Here is a 16,777-nt window from a genome sequence, read left to right as displayed (position 1 = left end):
CAGTGAGGTCTGTCTGTCCCCTGGTTCTGTCCCCTGGTGGACAGTGAGGTCTGGTCTGTCCCCTGGTTCTGTCCCATGGTTCTTTCTCCTGGGTAAGGATCCTCTCTCTCTCTCTCTCTCTCTCTCTCTCTCTCTCTCTCTCTCTCTCTCTCTCTCTCTCTCTCTCTCTCTCTCTCTCTCTCTCTCTCTCTCTCTCTCTCTCTCCCTTCCTCTTGTCCAGATGAAAATCCAGGTTTTTATATTCCTCATCTCCTCCACTTCTTCTCCAATGATGGAAATCGGGTTTGACCTTTGACCCTGTTCCTCCTGAAACCAACAAGCAGGAATATGAAAATCAGGAACAAATAAAGTATTAAATCTGGTTCAGCCTGGGAAGTTTTCAGACGTCAAACCGGAAGTCCCGGGGAATGCAGTCTGTGACGTCACGGCAGGGTTGGAAACCGAAAGGAGAAACTCAAAATCTCCCGAACTCCGATCTGGACCTGCAGGCCGGATTCTGGTTCTGAACGTTCAGAACCTCTGAGATGCTTCTGCAGCAGCAGCTGGTGGTTCTGGTCCCGGTCCTGGTTCCGGTTCTGCTCGGTAAGTGACGTCCTGCTCGGTATGAACCCAACACACTCGGAACCAGGAGCGGACCGGTAATCAGCCCGGTACCGGGGAACCCAGAATCTGGAAGTTTAAAACTAAACGAACCTGAGGTTCTGGAAAAGTTCGGGTCATATGTCAGAACTTTCAAAATAAAAGCTCCGGTGGTTTGCTGTGTTTCTGAAATAAATCTGTAAATCTAAAATCAGCAGGTTGATCATAGTGAGGATAGTTTCTGTCCAAATGAATAAATCTGGTCACCTGACTGTAAACATTAGAGAGAACTTCAAAATAAAGCTCATAAAGCTGGGAATATAATCTGTAAAATATCCATAAAACTGGATTAATTTCAGGATTATTCCAGTGCAGAAGAAGAGCAGAACATTTAGAAACGTTTGCATATTAATGATGTTAATCAGGACAGATTACAGCCTGGATTAACATGAAAAATGATCAGAGGAATTATTACATATTCCTGCAGCAGGTCAGAGAGACGAACCAGGAGCTTCTTCTTCTTTTTGGTTTTATGGCGGTTGGCAAACAACTTTAAGGTGCATTACCGCCACCTTCCAGGTTGGAGTTTGGATCAGAAGCTTATATCCTTCTCATAAGACCCGTCCTTCTAAGAAAACTAAAAATACTATCAAAAACTATATCCCCTGATGATCTCTGAAACAACTCTCTAATATTCAAATTATTTTTATTTTTTTTATTCTCTCCGTAGAATCTCTCTTTCCCGTACATATTTATTGCATTCTAAGAAAATGTGCTGTACTGTTTCTAATTCACCACACTGACAACAACCTGTGCTATGTTTGTTAATTAACTTAAGGGTATTATTTAGTCCTGTGTGTCCAAACCTAATTCTAGAAATAACATCTTCTTCATTTTTTCTTCTGTTATCTTTCCTACATTCTCCAACTTTTTTTTGGATATTATAGTAAAATCTTCCTTTTTCTCCTCTTTCCCACTGTTCTTGCCATTCTCTGTTGACATAATCCTTTATAATATTTTTAATCTCTTTTTTACTTATCTTAATATTCCAATCAACAGTTTCCTTTCTTGCGGCACTCTTAGCAAAGCTATCTGCTAACTCGTTTCCTACTACGCCAATGTGGGCAGGAATCCAAACTAATTTGACCTGCGTGCCCTGGTTTTTGATCCTGGAGATTAAGTTAATTATATCCAATATAATATCTTGCCTTGACTCTGAATTTGCCATTTGGATACTCATTAATGCACTACTGGAGTCTGAACAAATTAAACATTCTCTTTTTTTTATTTCCTCAATCCATTCTAATGCCATTAATATTACCATGAGTTCACCTGTATACACTGCCAGTTTATTATTTATTCTTTTATTCTTCATAAAGTTTAAATCTGGAGCAATAAATGATATACCAACTTGATTATTTACCATTTTTGAGGCATCTGTGTATATTTGAATATAACCTACATATTTTTTTTAAATATAATTTTTCACTTCATTCTTTTCCAATTTTCTTCCCCTTTCCAGCAGTTTTAAATCAACTTCAGCCTGATCACAAGCCCATAATGGAATGACAGGAGTAACAACCACTGGACTAATTAAGTATTTATCAATCCCTATATTATAGACTTTATCTAAAATTATCCATCCAAAACTATTAATTTGCTTTTTTTCTTTCTCTTGACAAGGTTGTAATGTTATACATGGAGGGTGGCTCTCATTATGTCCTCTAATATTTGCCCAATATGTTAAGGCTAATTGATCTCTCCTGAGCTCCAGCAGCATCTCACCCATCTCAACCTGTAGAGCTGAAACTGGAGTTGTCTTCATCGCTCCGCAGCAAAGTCTTAGCGCCTGATATTGTATTTTATCTATTTTTGTCAATAGACTACCGGAAGCTGAGTTATATAGAATACATCCATAATCAAAAATAGAACGAATTAGTCCGATGTAAATTGTCTTTAATGCTTTCCTGTCTGCTCCCCATTCTCTGCCTCTTAGGCATCTCATAATATTTAAAATTCTTTAACTTTTTTCCACTATTTTATCTATATGCATTTTCCATGTTAGTTTTTTGTCAAACCATATGCCCAAATATTTAATTTGTTCTTTCCTTTCTATAATATTCCCATATAATTTAAGGTCCACATTAGTGTTCACCTTCCTTCTTGTGAAAACAACATACTTAGATTTAAATGTTGAGAACCTGAATCCCCATTCTAAAGCCCAGGCTTCTACCCTATTTAGGGCTTCCTGCACTTTCCTGTTCATAAATTCAGTGTTTTTCCCTCTTTTCCAAATGATGCCATCATCAGCAAATAGTGAGACACCAAAATATTTATCTATATTATTAAAGATATCATTAATCATTATACTGAATAACATAGGACTTATAATGCTGCCTTGAGGAGTACCATTTTCAACGAGATATTTAGAACTTATTTCTCCGCCTATTTTAACTCTAATAGTTCTTTCGGTTAAGAAATTTTCAATCCATCTATATATTTTTCCCCTTACGCCTATTTGTTTTAATTTAATCAGCAGTCCTTCTTTCCATAGCATGTCACAAGCTTTTTCCACATCTAAAAAGACTGCTATCACACTCTCTTTGTTGATCTGGGCCCGTCTAATTTCATGTTCCAGACACACTGCTGGATCAGTTGTGCTTCTGCCTTTCCTAAAGCCAAATTGGTAAGCTTTTATCTTCTCCTTTGATTCAACGAAATAGATTAGCCTGTTATTTACCATTTTTTCCATAACTTTACCCAGACACGACGTTAGGGCTATTGGTCTATAACTTTCAGCTAAACTTGGATCTTTTCCAGGTTTACAAATAGGGATTATGATAGCTTCTTTCCATTTATCGGGCACTATACCTTCCTTCCAACCTTTATTATAAAACTTTAGAATTATTTCTTTACTCACATCACTAAGTTTATTTAACATATTGTACGTAATTTGATCATTACCAGGCATTGATTTATTAGAATGCCTCAGAGCTCTATTTAATTCAAACAAGGAAAATTTCATATTAATAAAATCCTCATACTCTTCATCATTATGAATTAACTCAATATTTCGCTCTTTAGTTGTTTCACATCCTAGCCTCTCTTTAGTATCTAAATTCTCTGTACTATGAACTTTTGCAAAAACTTTCGCCACTACCTCAGCTTTCATTTTATTGTCTATAATAATATTTCCATTATCTTTTATTGCTGGAATAACAAACTCTTTGGAATTTCCAGACATTTTTTTAATACTATTCCAAACCCTGTCTAATGCAGTCTTTTTCCCCAAGGATTCACAGTATTTCCTCCAATAATCTCGTTTTGCATTTCTTATAATTTTTCTGACTTCTGCCTGTTTCTTTTTATAACTTATTAGATGTTGGAAGCAAATTACTTTCTTAAGTGTCTTAAAAGCCTTATTTCTTTGTTTAATTGCTATTGAGCATTCTGGAGTCCACCAGGGAACTATCTTCTTTTTTCTATTACCACTACTTCTGGGTATACCTAATTTGGCTGAATTAATTATACATTTGCTAATTTCTAAATTCAACTCATTTATTGGTCTATTCATATCTACATTTTTTAAGTTAGCCTCGCTCAATATTTCAAATTTATCCCAATCTGCCTTCTCAAATTTCCATCTTCCTTCAAATTTTGTCTGACCTTGCTTTGGATTTATACCTATATTAACAAAAATTGGATAGTGATCACTCCCTATTGTGTTTTCTTTAAATACTTTCCATCTGCATAAACCAGCAATAGATTGAGAGACCAAGGTCAGATCAATGGCAGATTCTTTACCCCTCATAAAATCAACCCGAGTGCTTTCACCATTGTTTAAAGCAACCAACTCCTTTTCTTCAATCAACTCTTCTACCACTCCTCCATTATAATCATCCTGATCTCCCCATAAAGTGCTATGTGCATTAAAATCCCCACACCAAACTATTTTCCCTCTCCAGTTTCCTAAGATTGATTCTAGTTTACATTTTTATAACTGTTTACAAGGATTATAAAAATTTATTATTTTAGTATTCTCAGTATCTGTCCAAACTTCAATGGCTATAATTTCTAAGTCAGATACTATTTGTAGCTGAATAAATTTTAAGTCGGATTTTACAAATATAGCACATCCTCCTCCACTCCTCTGTCTTTAGGTGAAACTGAATAACCCTGAATACTAAACTGTAATGATGGTTTGAGCCATGTTTGCTGAATGCATATTATATCTGGCTTTGGATTTAGATTATTTATGAAATTCTTGACCGTTTGATATTAAACTGCAAGCGTTCCACTGTAAAATTATAATTATGTAATGGTTTGAGACGCCTCCAGTTCAGATGTTCCTTCACCCTGTCGCAGTTCATCATGAATTCTTTCCCAAGATAAATCTTTAACCTTGAAAAACTTTGCAGCTGCTTTCACTATAATTGTTATTTTTTCTGTTTTATTTTTTGCCTGTTCTGAGCAATTAATGATGTATGCCAGGAAGGGTATAATTTTTCTAACGTAACGTTACCCTGGTTGTTGTCTGCCACTGTCTTTCTCTCATAGTTAATTTTTGGAGCACTATCATTATTCTTCACCTGTTTCACTGCCTCAGCATAAGTAACTCTCTTTTCAGTTTTTACTTTTTGAATTTCAGCTGCCTCTTTTCTTATCATGCATCCTGCAAATGCTGCAGTGTGATTTCCTCCACAATTGCAACATTTGATAGGATTATTTCCACACTCACCATATGGATGTTCTCCTCCACATCTCCCACCTCTGTCTCCCTTTACACACATCTGCAATATGTCCAAATCTTTGGCATTTGAAGCACCTGATCGGTGGTGGAATATACTGCCTTACATTGAAACTCAAGTATCCAACCATTACCTTATCAGGCAGAACTCGATCTTTGAAGACCAGTAGTACAGATGTACTGTCCGTTTTCTCTCCATTCCTGAAGGCCTGTAGGCGTTTGATGTTTGTTACTTCCCCTCCTTTAATTATTTTCTTCAGCTCCTCCAAATTCTCTCCTATCGGTATTCCTGATATAACTCCTCTAACTCCTTTCTCTTCTCCAACAACCTTCCTTTCCGTCACTTCTTTTTTACACACCATTTGAAGTTTTAGAGCCTTGTTCTTTTGTTCAGCATTTTTACAAATGATGAGCAGGTTTCCATCTCTTAGGACTTTAGCTAGTTCGACTTCTCCAATAGCTCTCTTAAGTCCATTCGATAAATAGGGCTCACTCCAACCATATCCTGTCCAGTCTTAAATTTTAGTATTACTTTAAACTCTTCCGTCATTATTTTCTTCCTTACTTCAGTCGCTTCTTCCTCATCTTCAAAGGATCTTTTCCCAGTGCTTATTTCCTTTCTTGTCTTATCTTTTCCCCCTCCTCCTTTTCTACTTTCTACCATACACCACCCTGTATCCATAGTCTCGTCCTCCAAACTTCCCCCACTACTACTTGCCATCTGATCCACTCACAACCCGGATTATGCCAAAACCACCACCCAGCGAAGCTAGCGTTCAGTCCGTCCGTCTTCCGTCCTCGTCCCTCGGGTTTCCCAAGTCCCGAACCAGGAGCTGCAGCTGGAGACCTGAGTAGAACCAGGAGGGTGTAGAACCACCCGGTTCTTCACCATCTGGATCTACACCACCTGGATCTACAGCACCTGGATCTACACCACCTGGTTCTTCACCATCTAGATCTACACCACCTGGATCTACACCACCTGGATCTACAGCACCTGGATCTACACCACCTGGATCTACACCACCCGGTTCTTCACCACCTGGATCTACACCACCTGGATCTACACCACCTGGTTCTACACCACCTGGATCTACACCACCCGGTTCTTCACCACCTGGATCTACACCACCCGGTTCTTCACCCTCTGGATCTACACCACCTGGATCTACAGCACCTGGATCTACACCACCTGGTTCTTCACCATCTAGATCTACACCACCTGGATCTACACCACCTGGATCTACAGCACCTGGATCTACACCACCTGGTTCTTCACCATCTAGATCTACACCACCTGGATCTACACCACCTGGATCTACAGCACCTGGATCTACACCACCCGGTTCTTCACCATCTGGATCTACACCACCTGGATCTACAGCACCTGGATCTACACCACCTGGTTCTTCACCATCTAGATCTACACCACCTGGATCTACACCACCTGGATCTACACCACCTGGATCTACACCACCTAGATCTACACCACCTGGATCTACACCACCCGCATCTACACCACCTGGATCTACACCACCTGGATCTACACCAACTAGATCTACACCACCCGGTTCTTCACCACCTGGTTCTACACACCTGGATCTACACCACCTGGATCTACACCACCTGGATCTACACCACCTGGATCTACACCAACTAGATCTACACCACCCGGTTCTACACCACCTGGTTCTACACCACCTGGATCTACACCACCTGGATCTACACCACCCGGTTCTACACCACCTGGATCTACACCACCTGGTTCTACACCACCTGGTTCTTCACCATCTGGATCTACACCACCTGGATCTACAGCACCTGGATCTACACCACCTGGTTCTACACCACCTGGATCTACACCACCTGGATCTACACCAACTAGTTCTACACCAACTAGTTCTACACCACCTGGATCTACACCACCCGGTTCTACACCACCTGGATCTACACCAACTAGATCTACACCACCTGGTTCTACACCACCTGGATCTACACCACCTGGATCTACACCACCTGGATCTACACCACCTGGATCTACACCAACTAGTTCTACACCAACTAGTTCTACACCAACTAGTTCTACACCACCTGGTTCTACACCACCTGGATCTACACCACCTGGATCTACACCACCTGGATCTACACCACCTGGATCTACACCAACTAGTTCTACACCAACTAGTTCTACACCACCTGGATCTACACCACCCGGTTCTACACCACCTGGATCTACACCAACTAGATCTACACCACCTGGTTCTACACCACCTGGATCTACACCACCTGGTTCTACACCACCTGGTTCTCCACCACCTGGATCTACACCATCTGGATCTACACCACCTGGATCTACACCACCTGGTTCTTCACCATCTGGATCTACACCACCTGGATCTACAGCACCTGGATCTACACCACCTGGTTCTTCACCATCTAGATCTACACCACCTGGATCTACACCACCCGGTTCTTCACCACCTGGATCTACACCACCTGGTTCTACACCACCTGGTTCTTCACCATCTGGATCTACACCACCTGGATCTACAGCACCTGCATCTACACCACCTGGCTCTACACCACCTGGATCTACACCAACTAGATCTACACCACCCGGTTCTACACCACCTGGTTCTACACCACCTGGATCTACACCACCTGGATCTACACCACCTGGATCTACACCACCCGGTTCTACACCACCTGGATCTACACCAACTAGATCTACACCACCTGGTTCTACACCACCTGGATCTACACCACCTGGATCTACACCACCTGGTTCTACACCATCTGGTTCTACACCACCTGGTTCTACACCACCTGGATCTACACCACCTGGTTCTACACCATCTGGTTCTACACCACCTGGTTCTACACCATCTGGTTCTACACCACCTGGTTCTACACCATCTGGTTCTACACCACCTGGTTCTACACCACCTGGATCTAAACCACCTGGTTCTACACCATCTGGTTCTACACCACCTGGTTCTACACCATCTGGTTCTACACCACCTGGTTCTACACCACCTGGATCTACACCACCTGGTTCTACACCACCTGGATCTAAACCACCTGGTTCTACACCACCTGGATCTGCCCTTCTAGAAAACTGAAAATCAGTTGAAACTCAGAGTTTCAGACTAAATCCCAGCTGGTTGGAGCTGATTTGATTAATAATCAATGAAATATTGATCAGTATATTAGAAAATGGCTTTTTAATGTAATGTTTATTGGTTGTTTCATAATATATTATATTTTTATGATGTAAAACATTTTGAACTGCTTTGTTGCTGAAATGTGCTAAACTGGACTTGATGAATCAGAGGCCCGGTTCTCTGGTTCTGCTCTACCTGGATCTATAATCCAGACATGGATTATGGATCCTACCAACAGCATAACTGATGACATCACAACATGATCAGGAACAGCTGAGGGTGAACTCTGAACAGCTGCTGATGTCATAAACTTCCTGCCAGCAGTTTAACGTCTGCAGAGCCGAAGCTTCATAACGTCCTGATGATCCGTCTGATCATAATCTGCTGATCATAATCTGCTGATCATAATCTCTGATTATCATAATCTCCTCTGCTGATCCTCCTTCCTTTTCCTGCTGCTCTTTAAATCCGTCTGCTCGGTCAGTCAGGAATCCTGGCAGAGAGACGTTATAATCTGATGCTGCTGCTTCTCTCTGCTTGGTTCTGCATCCCTCTGAGTCAGGAACCAGAACCAGATCCGTTTCTGGATGGAGGAGTTCCTCCTGCTACGTGTCTCAGATGTCCATCAGCTGTCATCACATAGTCTCCTGTCTCTGTCCTCAGTTTCCCAGCATGCCTCGGGGCTCCAGGTGGAGGTGTTTGAGGGGGCGGAGTCTGTCCAGCTGCCCTGTCGGGTAGAACCTTCAGAGTCCGATGGTTCTACAGCCGTTTGGGACCAAGACGACTTGCGGATCCCGACGGTCCATGTTCGCCAGCCGGACGGTGATTACCTGAGGGACCAGAACCAGCGCTACAGAGGCCGGACGGCCATGACGGAGGACGCCCTGCAGACCGGTGACCTCAGCCTGACCCTGAGGAAACCCGCCTTCACCGACAGCAGCACCTTCACCTGCACGGTGCGGCGGCTGGGAGAGGAGCTGCACCAGGAGGCCGTGCAGCTGCAGGTCAAAGGTCAGTGCTTCTCTGGATGCTCTGCATGTGCTGGGAGGCGTTCAGAACCGCTCTGTGTTCATGATGTTTCAGAGGCTCCTGCTCCAGTCTGGCTCTGGGTTCTGGTGGTTCCGGTGGTTCTGGTGGTTCTGGTGGTCGTTGCTGTTGTTTTGTACTACAGATGGAAAAAGAAGCTGACAGCAGGTATGTTGGTCACTGAACCAGCTGGTGTCTGACAGGCTGCAGAACCTGCAGACTCCCCAGCCCAACCCGAGGTTCTGCACCGGTTCTGGATCTGCGGCTCGCTGGACTTCACGCTCTCCGCCATGTTCTGTTTCTTCTCAGTGCTTCCGTCTGAGACGGTGGAGGTCAGGGAGGGGCTGAAGTCTGTCCTGCTGCCGGTGAAAACTCAGAGACGTCTCCACAACGTCCGAGTGGAGTGGAGCCGTTCGGACCGGGCGAACGTCAGGATCCAGGTGTTTGAGAACGGCCAGACCCGATCGGACCAACAGCAGGGCGTCTACCTGGGCCGGACCAAGATGAAGGCAGACCTGCAGCAGACCGGAGACCTCAGCCTGACCCTCAGGGCGCCCCAGCTGGACGACTCGGGGGTCTACGCCTGCGTGGTCTCCAGAGGGGCAGCAAAGCTGCTGCAGAAGGCTGTGACTCTCAGGGTCAAAGGTCAGTCAGTCTGACACCACATTTCAGCGTTAATGTACATTTCCACCACCGTTTAATTCTTAAACCCAATAAAGATATATTTATATCCTGTTTTCATCATGAAACATCCCATTGGAGGGTCACCCATGGCCAACAGGTCCAAGGTGACGAAGAGCCGCCTAGAGGCCTTTTGATGAGTAGCAGGAAGTGCGCCTGTAGGTGGCGCACTCAGGCGAGATGTGCCGATCAGGTTTTTTTCTGCCGATATCGTTACCGATCACCCCGAGGGCTGATCGCCGATCACCGATACCGATCACATAATCATTATTATTATTTTATCATAAACACTACCGGTTACTTTATGTGGGAAAAGGAACCATGAATTCACCTTAATTTAGACAAAAACTTGTTTTAATAACTTTTTCCAAGAAGAAAACTAAACAAAACAGGCATTCTGCAAATTGTCCTGCTATCAGTAAAACTATCTTTAACAGACTGATAACATATGGAGGCTCTGAAGAGCCAAAATAAAACCTCAACATTGCCAAAACATTAAAGTATAAAACTTAACATTCAAAGGCAAAAACAGGATCCATTACAATAAACAATCCAGAGTTACTGAATGAAAACTTCCTGTTAGCATGGCGGCTAGCTGATTACTGCTAGCTCTGATTGGCTGTTTCTGACTGAGCAGAGTAATTATGCAGAGCAGGGAGGAGATCGATTATTTTTTAGAGATTATCTGTCTCATGTTAGGACAGCGAAAGTTTTAATACGTATGTAAAATGTATTTTTTAGGTTAGATGCTGCAGCTTTAAGCTGAGGTTCGGTGTGAGAGTCACTACCAGGTGGAGCAGAAGCGGCGCTACGTCAGTCAAATATTACTACCTGTAGCGTAGCAGCGGTTCAACAGCGAGAGCAGAACCAGCGTCTTACATCGCAGCTCCAAGACTTAAATCATTTTATTTGTTTAGCTTTCTGACCGTCATGCTAATCTGGGTGAGTGTTTGTAGCTGTGCTGCTTTACCTGCTATCTGATCCTCCATGTCTTTTTACTGCAGTGAGCCTCGATGTAGCCAAACTCCGTCAAGTATGGCATTGTTTTTATGTCGTATTAGCTTCGTTGTGTTGATGCATTTTGACCTGCTTCAATTTTCCGCCGCAACACGCAAACTTCCCCATTCACTCAGTGCGTTATAGTTATAGTTCCACATCGCTTAGGATTTGTTGCTGCGCGTTTGCAGAGTGAAGGAAAGAGGAGACCAGCTGCACAGGCAGGCTGAGAAATGAGATGCAGGTGATCGGCAACAAGAGCCAATGATCGCCGATCACCGATCATATTCACAGAAATCGGCCCGATTATGATCTGTGACCGATCGATCGGCACACCTTTAGCACTCAGGCAAATGCCTTGTGGCTCAGGCCTCTTCAGCCCAATCAGGAAACATGGGTCACCTTCACTTGGGTCGGGTGCATTGTGTTACGGGCGGCAGCCGAGGGAGGGGACCCTGGCGGTCTGATCCTCGGCTGCAGAAGCTCTTGGGACGTGGAACGTCACCTCTCTGGTGGGGAAGGAACCGGAGCTAGTGTGCGAGGCTGAGAGGTTCCGGCTAGAAATAGTCGGCCTCACCTCAACACATGGCGCTGGTTCTGGAACGCTGGTTCTGGAACGCTCCTCCTGGTGAAGAGACCTGAGCCAAAAGCTCTCAGGTTACCAGCTGACCTATGACCTATGACCTATGACCTGCCCTTATCTATGGTCACCAGCTTTGGGTCGTGACTGACAGAAGGAAACTGTGAAAACCAGCAGCTGAACTGAGTTTCCTCCAAATGTTGTAGCATTAGCAGTTTATGATTAGCGCTTTAGGTTAGCGCAGCTAGCTTTTTATTAGCGGTGGTGAGGCCGGTTCAGAACCAGTATCTGGGCTGAAATGGTTCTGTTCTGGTTCTGTCCGGGTTCTCCTCCTACAGAGAGCCTGATGGAGGAGCTGGAGGTCGCAGACAGAGCAGCGTTTGTCCTGCTGCCTTTTAAAACCGCAGCTGACCTGCCTGCAGACAGCAAAGTGGTGTGGAGCCGCGCTGACAAACACGGCTCAGTCCACGAGCACCAGAGCGGTCAGAACCAGTCAGCCAGACAGAACCAGGAGTATCTGAACCGGACCGAGATGAATCCTGATGCTCTGAGGACCGGAGACCTCAGCCTGACCCTGAACTGCCCCCGACTGGCAGACGGCGGCGTCTTCATCTGCACCGTCTACAGCGACGAAGACGAGAAGATTCTGAAACGGAAAGTCCTGATGCTCAATGTCAAAGGTTGGTACCGCTAACACCGGGGTCAGTAAACGCACCACTAGGGTCAGTAAACGCACCACAGAGGTCAGTAAACGCACCACAGAGGTCAGTAAACGCACCACAGAGGTCATTAAACGCATCACCGGGGTCAGTAAACGCATCACGGAGGTCATTAAACGCATCACTGAGGTCAGTAAACGCACCACAGAGGTCAGTAAACGCATCACCGAGGTCATTAAACGCATCACTGAGGTCAGTAAACGCATCACTGAGGTCAGTAAACGCATCACCGGGGTCAGTAAACGCATCACGGAGGTCAGTAAACGCATCACTGAGGTCAGTAAACGCACCACAGAGGTCAGTAAACGCATCACCGAGGTCATTAAACGCATCACTGAGGTCAGTAAACGCATCACTGAGGTCAGTAAACGCATCACCGGGGTCAGTAAACGCATCACTGAGGTCAGTAAACGCACCACAGAGGTCAGTAAACGCATCACCGAGGTCATTAAACGCATCACTGAGGTCATTAAACGCATCACTGAGGTCAGTAAACGCACCACAGAGGTCATTAAACGCATCACTGAGGTCATTAAACGCATCACTGAGGTCAGTAAACGCATCACCGGGGTCAGTAAACGCACCACTAGGGTCAGTAAACGCGTCATGTCTAACCTACTGCTCTGCTCTCAGTCCACCAGGTGGAGAAGGTTTCTCTGGAGGTCGGCTGCAGGTCGGCCGTCCTTCCCTTTCAGGCGCCGCCTCAGCTGCTGGCTGAAGCCTCTGCTGTGGACTGGAGGCTGTCAGACCAAGGGAACCGGCTGCTCTGCAGATACTCCAAAGACCAGGACTCGCCAGCACAGGGTCGGGTCCATGAAGGCCACATGATGGATGAAGACCTGCTGACGACTGGAAACTGCAGCCTGACCATCAGCAACGTCTCTCTAACTGATGGGGTTTATATCGGCTCCGTCTGGGATCAGCGGGGGAACATCCTCCGGCAGACAGTGGTGGTCCTCAGACTCAGAGGTCAGTGAAGGCAGCTCCTCTTCCTCACTAGACACCATCTGGTTTCTCTGCTCACCTGCTGCTCTGACCTTCAGGTTTCCAGTTGGAGATCGTGAAGGTCACAGATGGGGACCCATCGGTGACCCTTCCTTTTAAAATCCCTGCTCCTCTGGACGAGGACGTCAGGGTGGAGTGGACCCGGCCGGACTGCAGACAGACCGAGATCGTCTCCTTTAGGAATGGAGAGATTCACTCAGCCCAGCAGGTCCTGCGTTACCATGGACGCACAGAGATGGACAAGGACCTGCTGGCGTCTGGAGACCTCAGCCTGGTCCTGAAGCGTCCCCGTCCTAAAGACAACGGCCTCTACAAATGCTGCGTCTACAGCGGGGACCAGATCCTGCAGACCAAAATGGTGACGCTCAGCGTTGGAGGTCAGTAGATGCTCCAGGTGGAACCAGTCAGATCGGACCCAACAGGGCAAAACCCACCGGTCTGATGGTTCATGTTCTGGAGAGAAGGACCCGTCCAGCTGGACCCGGTTCCCTGTAGACTTCCTGTAAACCAGGGTCAACATGGTCACAGGTAGCTGCAGGTGGAGCTTCAGCCACTGAATGATGAGCTGATGTCCTTCTGGTCTGTCTGCAGAACCGCCGGACGGCAGGTTCACTGACCGACTGCTGAGGGGCTGGAAGAGGAAAACATCCAGAGATCCTCCTGCAGAGTAGGTGTCCTGTGTCCTACCATCTGATTGGCTATCATCAGAGATGATCTGTTCTGATTGGCTATCATCAGAGATGATCTGTTCTTTGCTGACATGTTTGTTCCCCACTGGGCAGTGGGTCCATGTTCCCTCATGGCCTGACTGACTCCCCACTCCGTCCATCTCTGTCGTTGTATTTAGGTCAGGCGCCCCCTGCTGGTGATGCTCAGCAGGGGGCGAAGTGCCTGACAGCCTGGCCTCTGTCAGACTGTTCTGCCCCAGGGCAGCTGTGGCTACTCCCAGTAGCTCTCCGTGGTCAGAGGGTGAATGCAGTCTGTGGTAGATGAAATGTTCTCCCAGCATTCAGCAGCTGAAGGCCCTTTGAACTGCAGATCATCACTACTGACGTTACAAAAGTCCCATAAATCAAACTGCTGGTTCTCTTCCACTGGGACCCAAGTGCAGACTCACGTATTTAGCTGGAGGACCATGTGAAAACCTCTGAAGGAGCCAAAACCCCCAGGACCCATCAGAGGAGCTGATGGCCTTTAGCTAACGGCCTTTAGCTGACGGCCTTTAGCTGACGGCCTTTAACTGACGGTCAGAGATCCTCAGAGATCCTTAAAGATCCTCAGAGATCCTTACAGATCCTCAGAGATCCTTAAAGATCCTCAGAGATCCTTAAAGATCCTCAGAGATCCTTACAGATCCTTAGAGATCCTCAGAGGTCTTAAAGATCCTCAGAGATCCTTACAGATCCTCAGAGATCATTACAGATCCTTAGAGATCCTCAGAGATCCACAGAGATCCTTAAAGATCCTTAAAGATCCTCAGAGATCCTTACAGATCCTTACAGATCCTTAGAGATCCTCAGAGATCCACAGAGATCCTTAAAGATCCTCAGAGATCCTTAAAGATCCTCAGAGATCCTTACAGATCCTCAGAGATCCTTACAGATCCTTACAGATCCTTACAGATCCTCAGAGATCCTCAGAGATCCACAGAGATCCTTAAAGATCCTTAAAGATCCTCAGAGATCATTAAAGATCCTCAGAGATCCTTAAAGATCCTCAGAGATCCTTACAGATCCTCAGAGATCCTTACAGATCCTCAGAGATCATTACAGATCCTTAGAGATCCTCAGAGATCCACAGAGATCCTTAAGATCCTTAAAGATCCTCAGAGATCCTTAGAGATCCTCAGAGATCCACAGAGATCCTTAAAGATCCTCAGAGATCCTTAAAGATCCTCAGAGATCCTTACAGATCCTCAGAGATCCTTACAGATCCTTAGAGATCCTCAGAGATCCACAGAGATCCTTAAAGATCCTTAAAGATCCTCAGAGATCCTTAAAGATCCTCAGAGATCCTTACAGATCCTCAGAGATCTCTGCATCCTGAGTTCATATTTCTGTCATGAAGGTTTGTTGGTGAGGCTGTAAACCTTTTGCTCCTTTTGCTGCCAGGTTTAAATATTCCAGATGAACTGATGGAGAACAGGTGACCAGTTTTTATCCTCTCCTCTGCAGACTGACTGACCGACCGACCGACAGACCAACAGACCGACCGACTGACCGTGTTCTGGTTCTGTGGACAGCATCGTGTCTCAGTCCAGCGTCTCCTGACTGAACGTCTCGTTGTTTCAGGAACGTCCAGCTGCTCGACGTCTTGAACCCATCGATGAATCAGGACTGACCTCTGGATCGGGCCTCGGTTCTTCTGGGTCGGCTCTGGATGTCTTCAGAACATGTTTGGTACCAAACGGTACCGGCTCCAGTGAACCCAGAACCTCCAGGATCATCAGACGTTTCAGTCTCACACAGCCTGATGTCTCTGAGGAAACTTTAACTCTGGAAGGACAAACGTCGGTCCGACCTCCTCAGAGGTCAGAGGTCAGACCGACCCAGTCAGAGGTTCTCCTTCCTCTGGACCGGCAACGGTTGGTTCCTCTCCTGGGGAGCCACTCTACACGCTCTACATCTACATCCAACCAGCCTGGACTAAGACAGGTCCAGGTCTCCAGGTCTCCAGGACTCCAGGACTCCACGTCTCCAGGACTCCAGGTCTCCAGGTCTCCAGGTCCACTGATACTGAGGTCCTGGTTGTCCATGAAGCCCGTTTGGAAACGTGTAACCATGGCAACCCCGTCCCTAACCCTGCCAACATGCTGGATCCGCTGCTGTCTCTAGGTCAGTGTTTCTACGTCCCACATGGACAGTCCAACGAACGTCCAGCTCTACGTCCCACATGGACAGTCCAACGAACGTCCAGCCAAAGTTTTGTGGATTTTGGAGCAACATGAGAATCAATTAAAGACACGAAGGAGAAAAACAGATTTTAATTTCATACGGAAACATTTTACTGAAGACGAAGAACCAACGTTCATCAGCCGTCTGTCTGAACCCTCAGAGCTCTGCTGACCTCTGACCTCTGACCCAGGATCAATCAGCAGATTTGATTATAAAAATTCACACATTTCATATAATATCTATATATAAAACAGACATGATTAGTTTTATAATGAACTAAAACAGATGAATTTATGATTTATACTAAGAATGTGATATAAAAACTGCTGATTAGACTAATTATGATGATTATATGTAATAAATGATGTGATGATTAAACTATGAAT

At 45.4% G+C, this 16,777-nt stretch overlaps 1 protein-coding gene across 2 annotated transcripts; it reads left to right on the top strand.

Moving 5' to 3' along the window:
- Positions 1-379: 379 nt before the first annotated feature.
- Positions 380-16,756, top strand: LOC108166029 (uncharacterized). 2 transcript variants are annotated; one of them, XM_081599786.1, is made up of 9 exons: positions 381-582; positions 9,154-9,501; positions 9,574-9,684; positions 9,826-10,161; positions 12,112-12,453; positions 13,126-13,461; positions 13,536-13,874; positions 14,089-14,164; positions 15,789-16,756. In XM_081599786.1, the coding sequence occupies exons 1-9, from the start codon at positions 525-527 to the stop codon at positions 15,835-15,837; spliced, it is 1,995 nt and encodes a 664-aa protein (XP_081455912.1). In that variant the 5' UTR covers positions 381-524; the 3' UTR covers positions 15,838-16,756. The 2 variants fall into 2 exon arrangements, with proteins under 2 accessions (XP_081455911.1, XP_081455912.1); XM_081599785.1 differs by having other exon boundaries at positions 380-582; positions 9,154-9,684.
- The last annotated feature ends 21 nt before the right edge of the window (positions 16,757-16,777 follow it).

Source organism: Poecilia reticulata, chromosome 18 (assembly GCF_904066995.2).
Source record: "Poecilia reticulata chromosome 18, P_reticulata-male-v2, whole genome shotgun sequence".
NCBI classification, from domain to species: domain Eukaryota; kingdom Metazoa; phylum Chordata; class Actinopteri; order Cyprinodontiformes; family Poeciliidae; genus Poecilia; species Poecilia reticulata.
This window is presented reverse-complemented; position numbering and strand designations above follow the sequence as displayed.

Bases quoted from the DNA above. Each gene is read 5' to 3' on its own strand.
- LOC108166029 (XM_081599785.1), top strand. From the start codon at position 525: ATGCTTCTGCAGCAGCAGCTGGTGGTTCTGGTCCCGGTCCTGGTTCCG. The intron at 13,462-13,535 runs GTCAGTGAAGGC...TCTGACCTTCAG, and splicing joins GGTGGTCCTCAGACTCAGAG to GTTTCCAGTTGGAGATCGTG. The intron at 14,165-15,788 runs GTAGGTGTCCTG...TCGTTGTTTCAG, and splicing joins TCCAGAGATCCTCCTGCAGA to GAACGTCCAGCTGCTCGACG.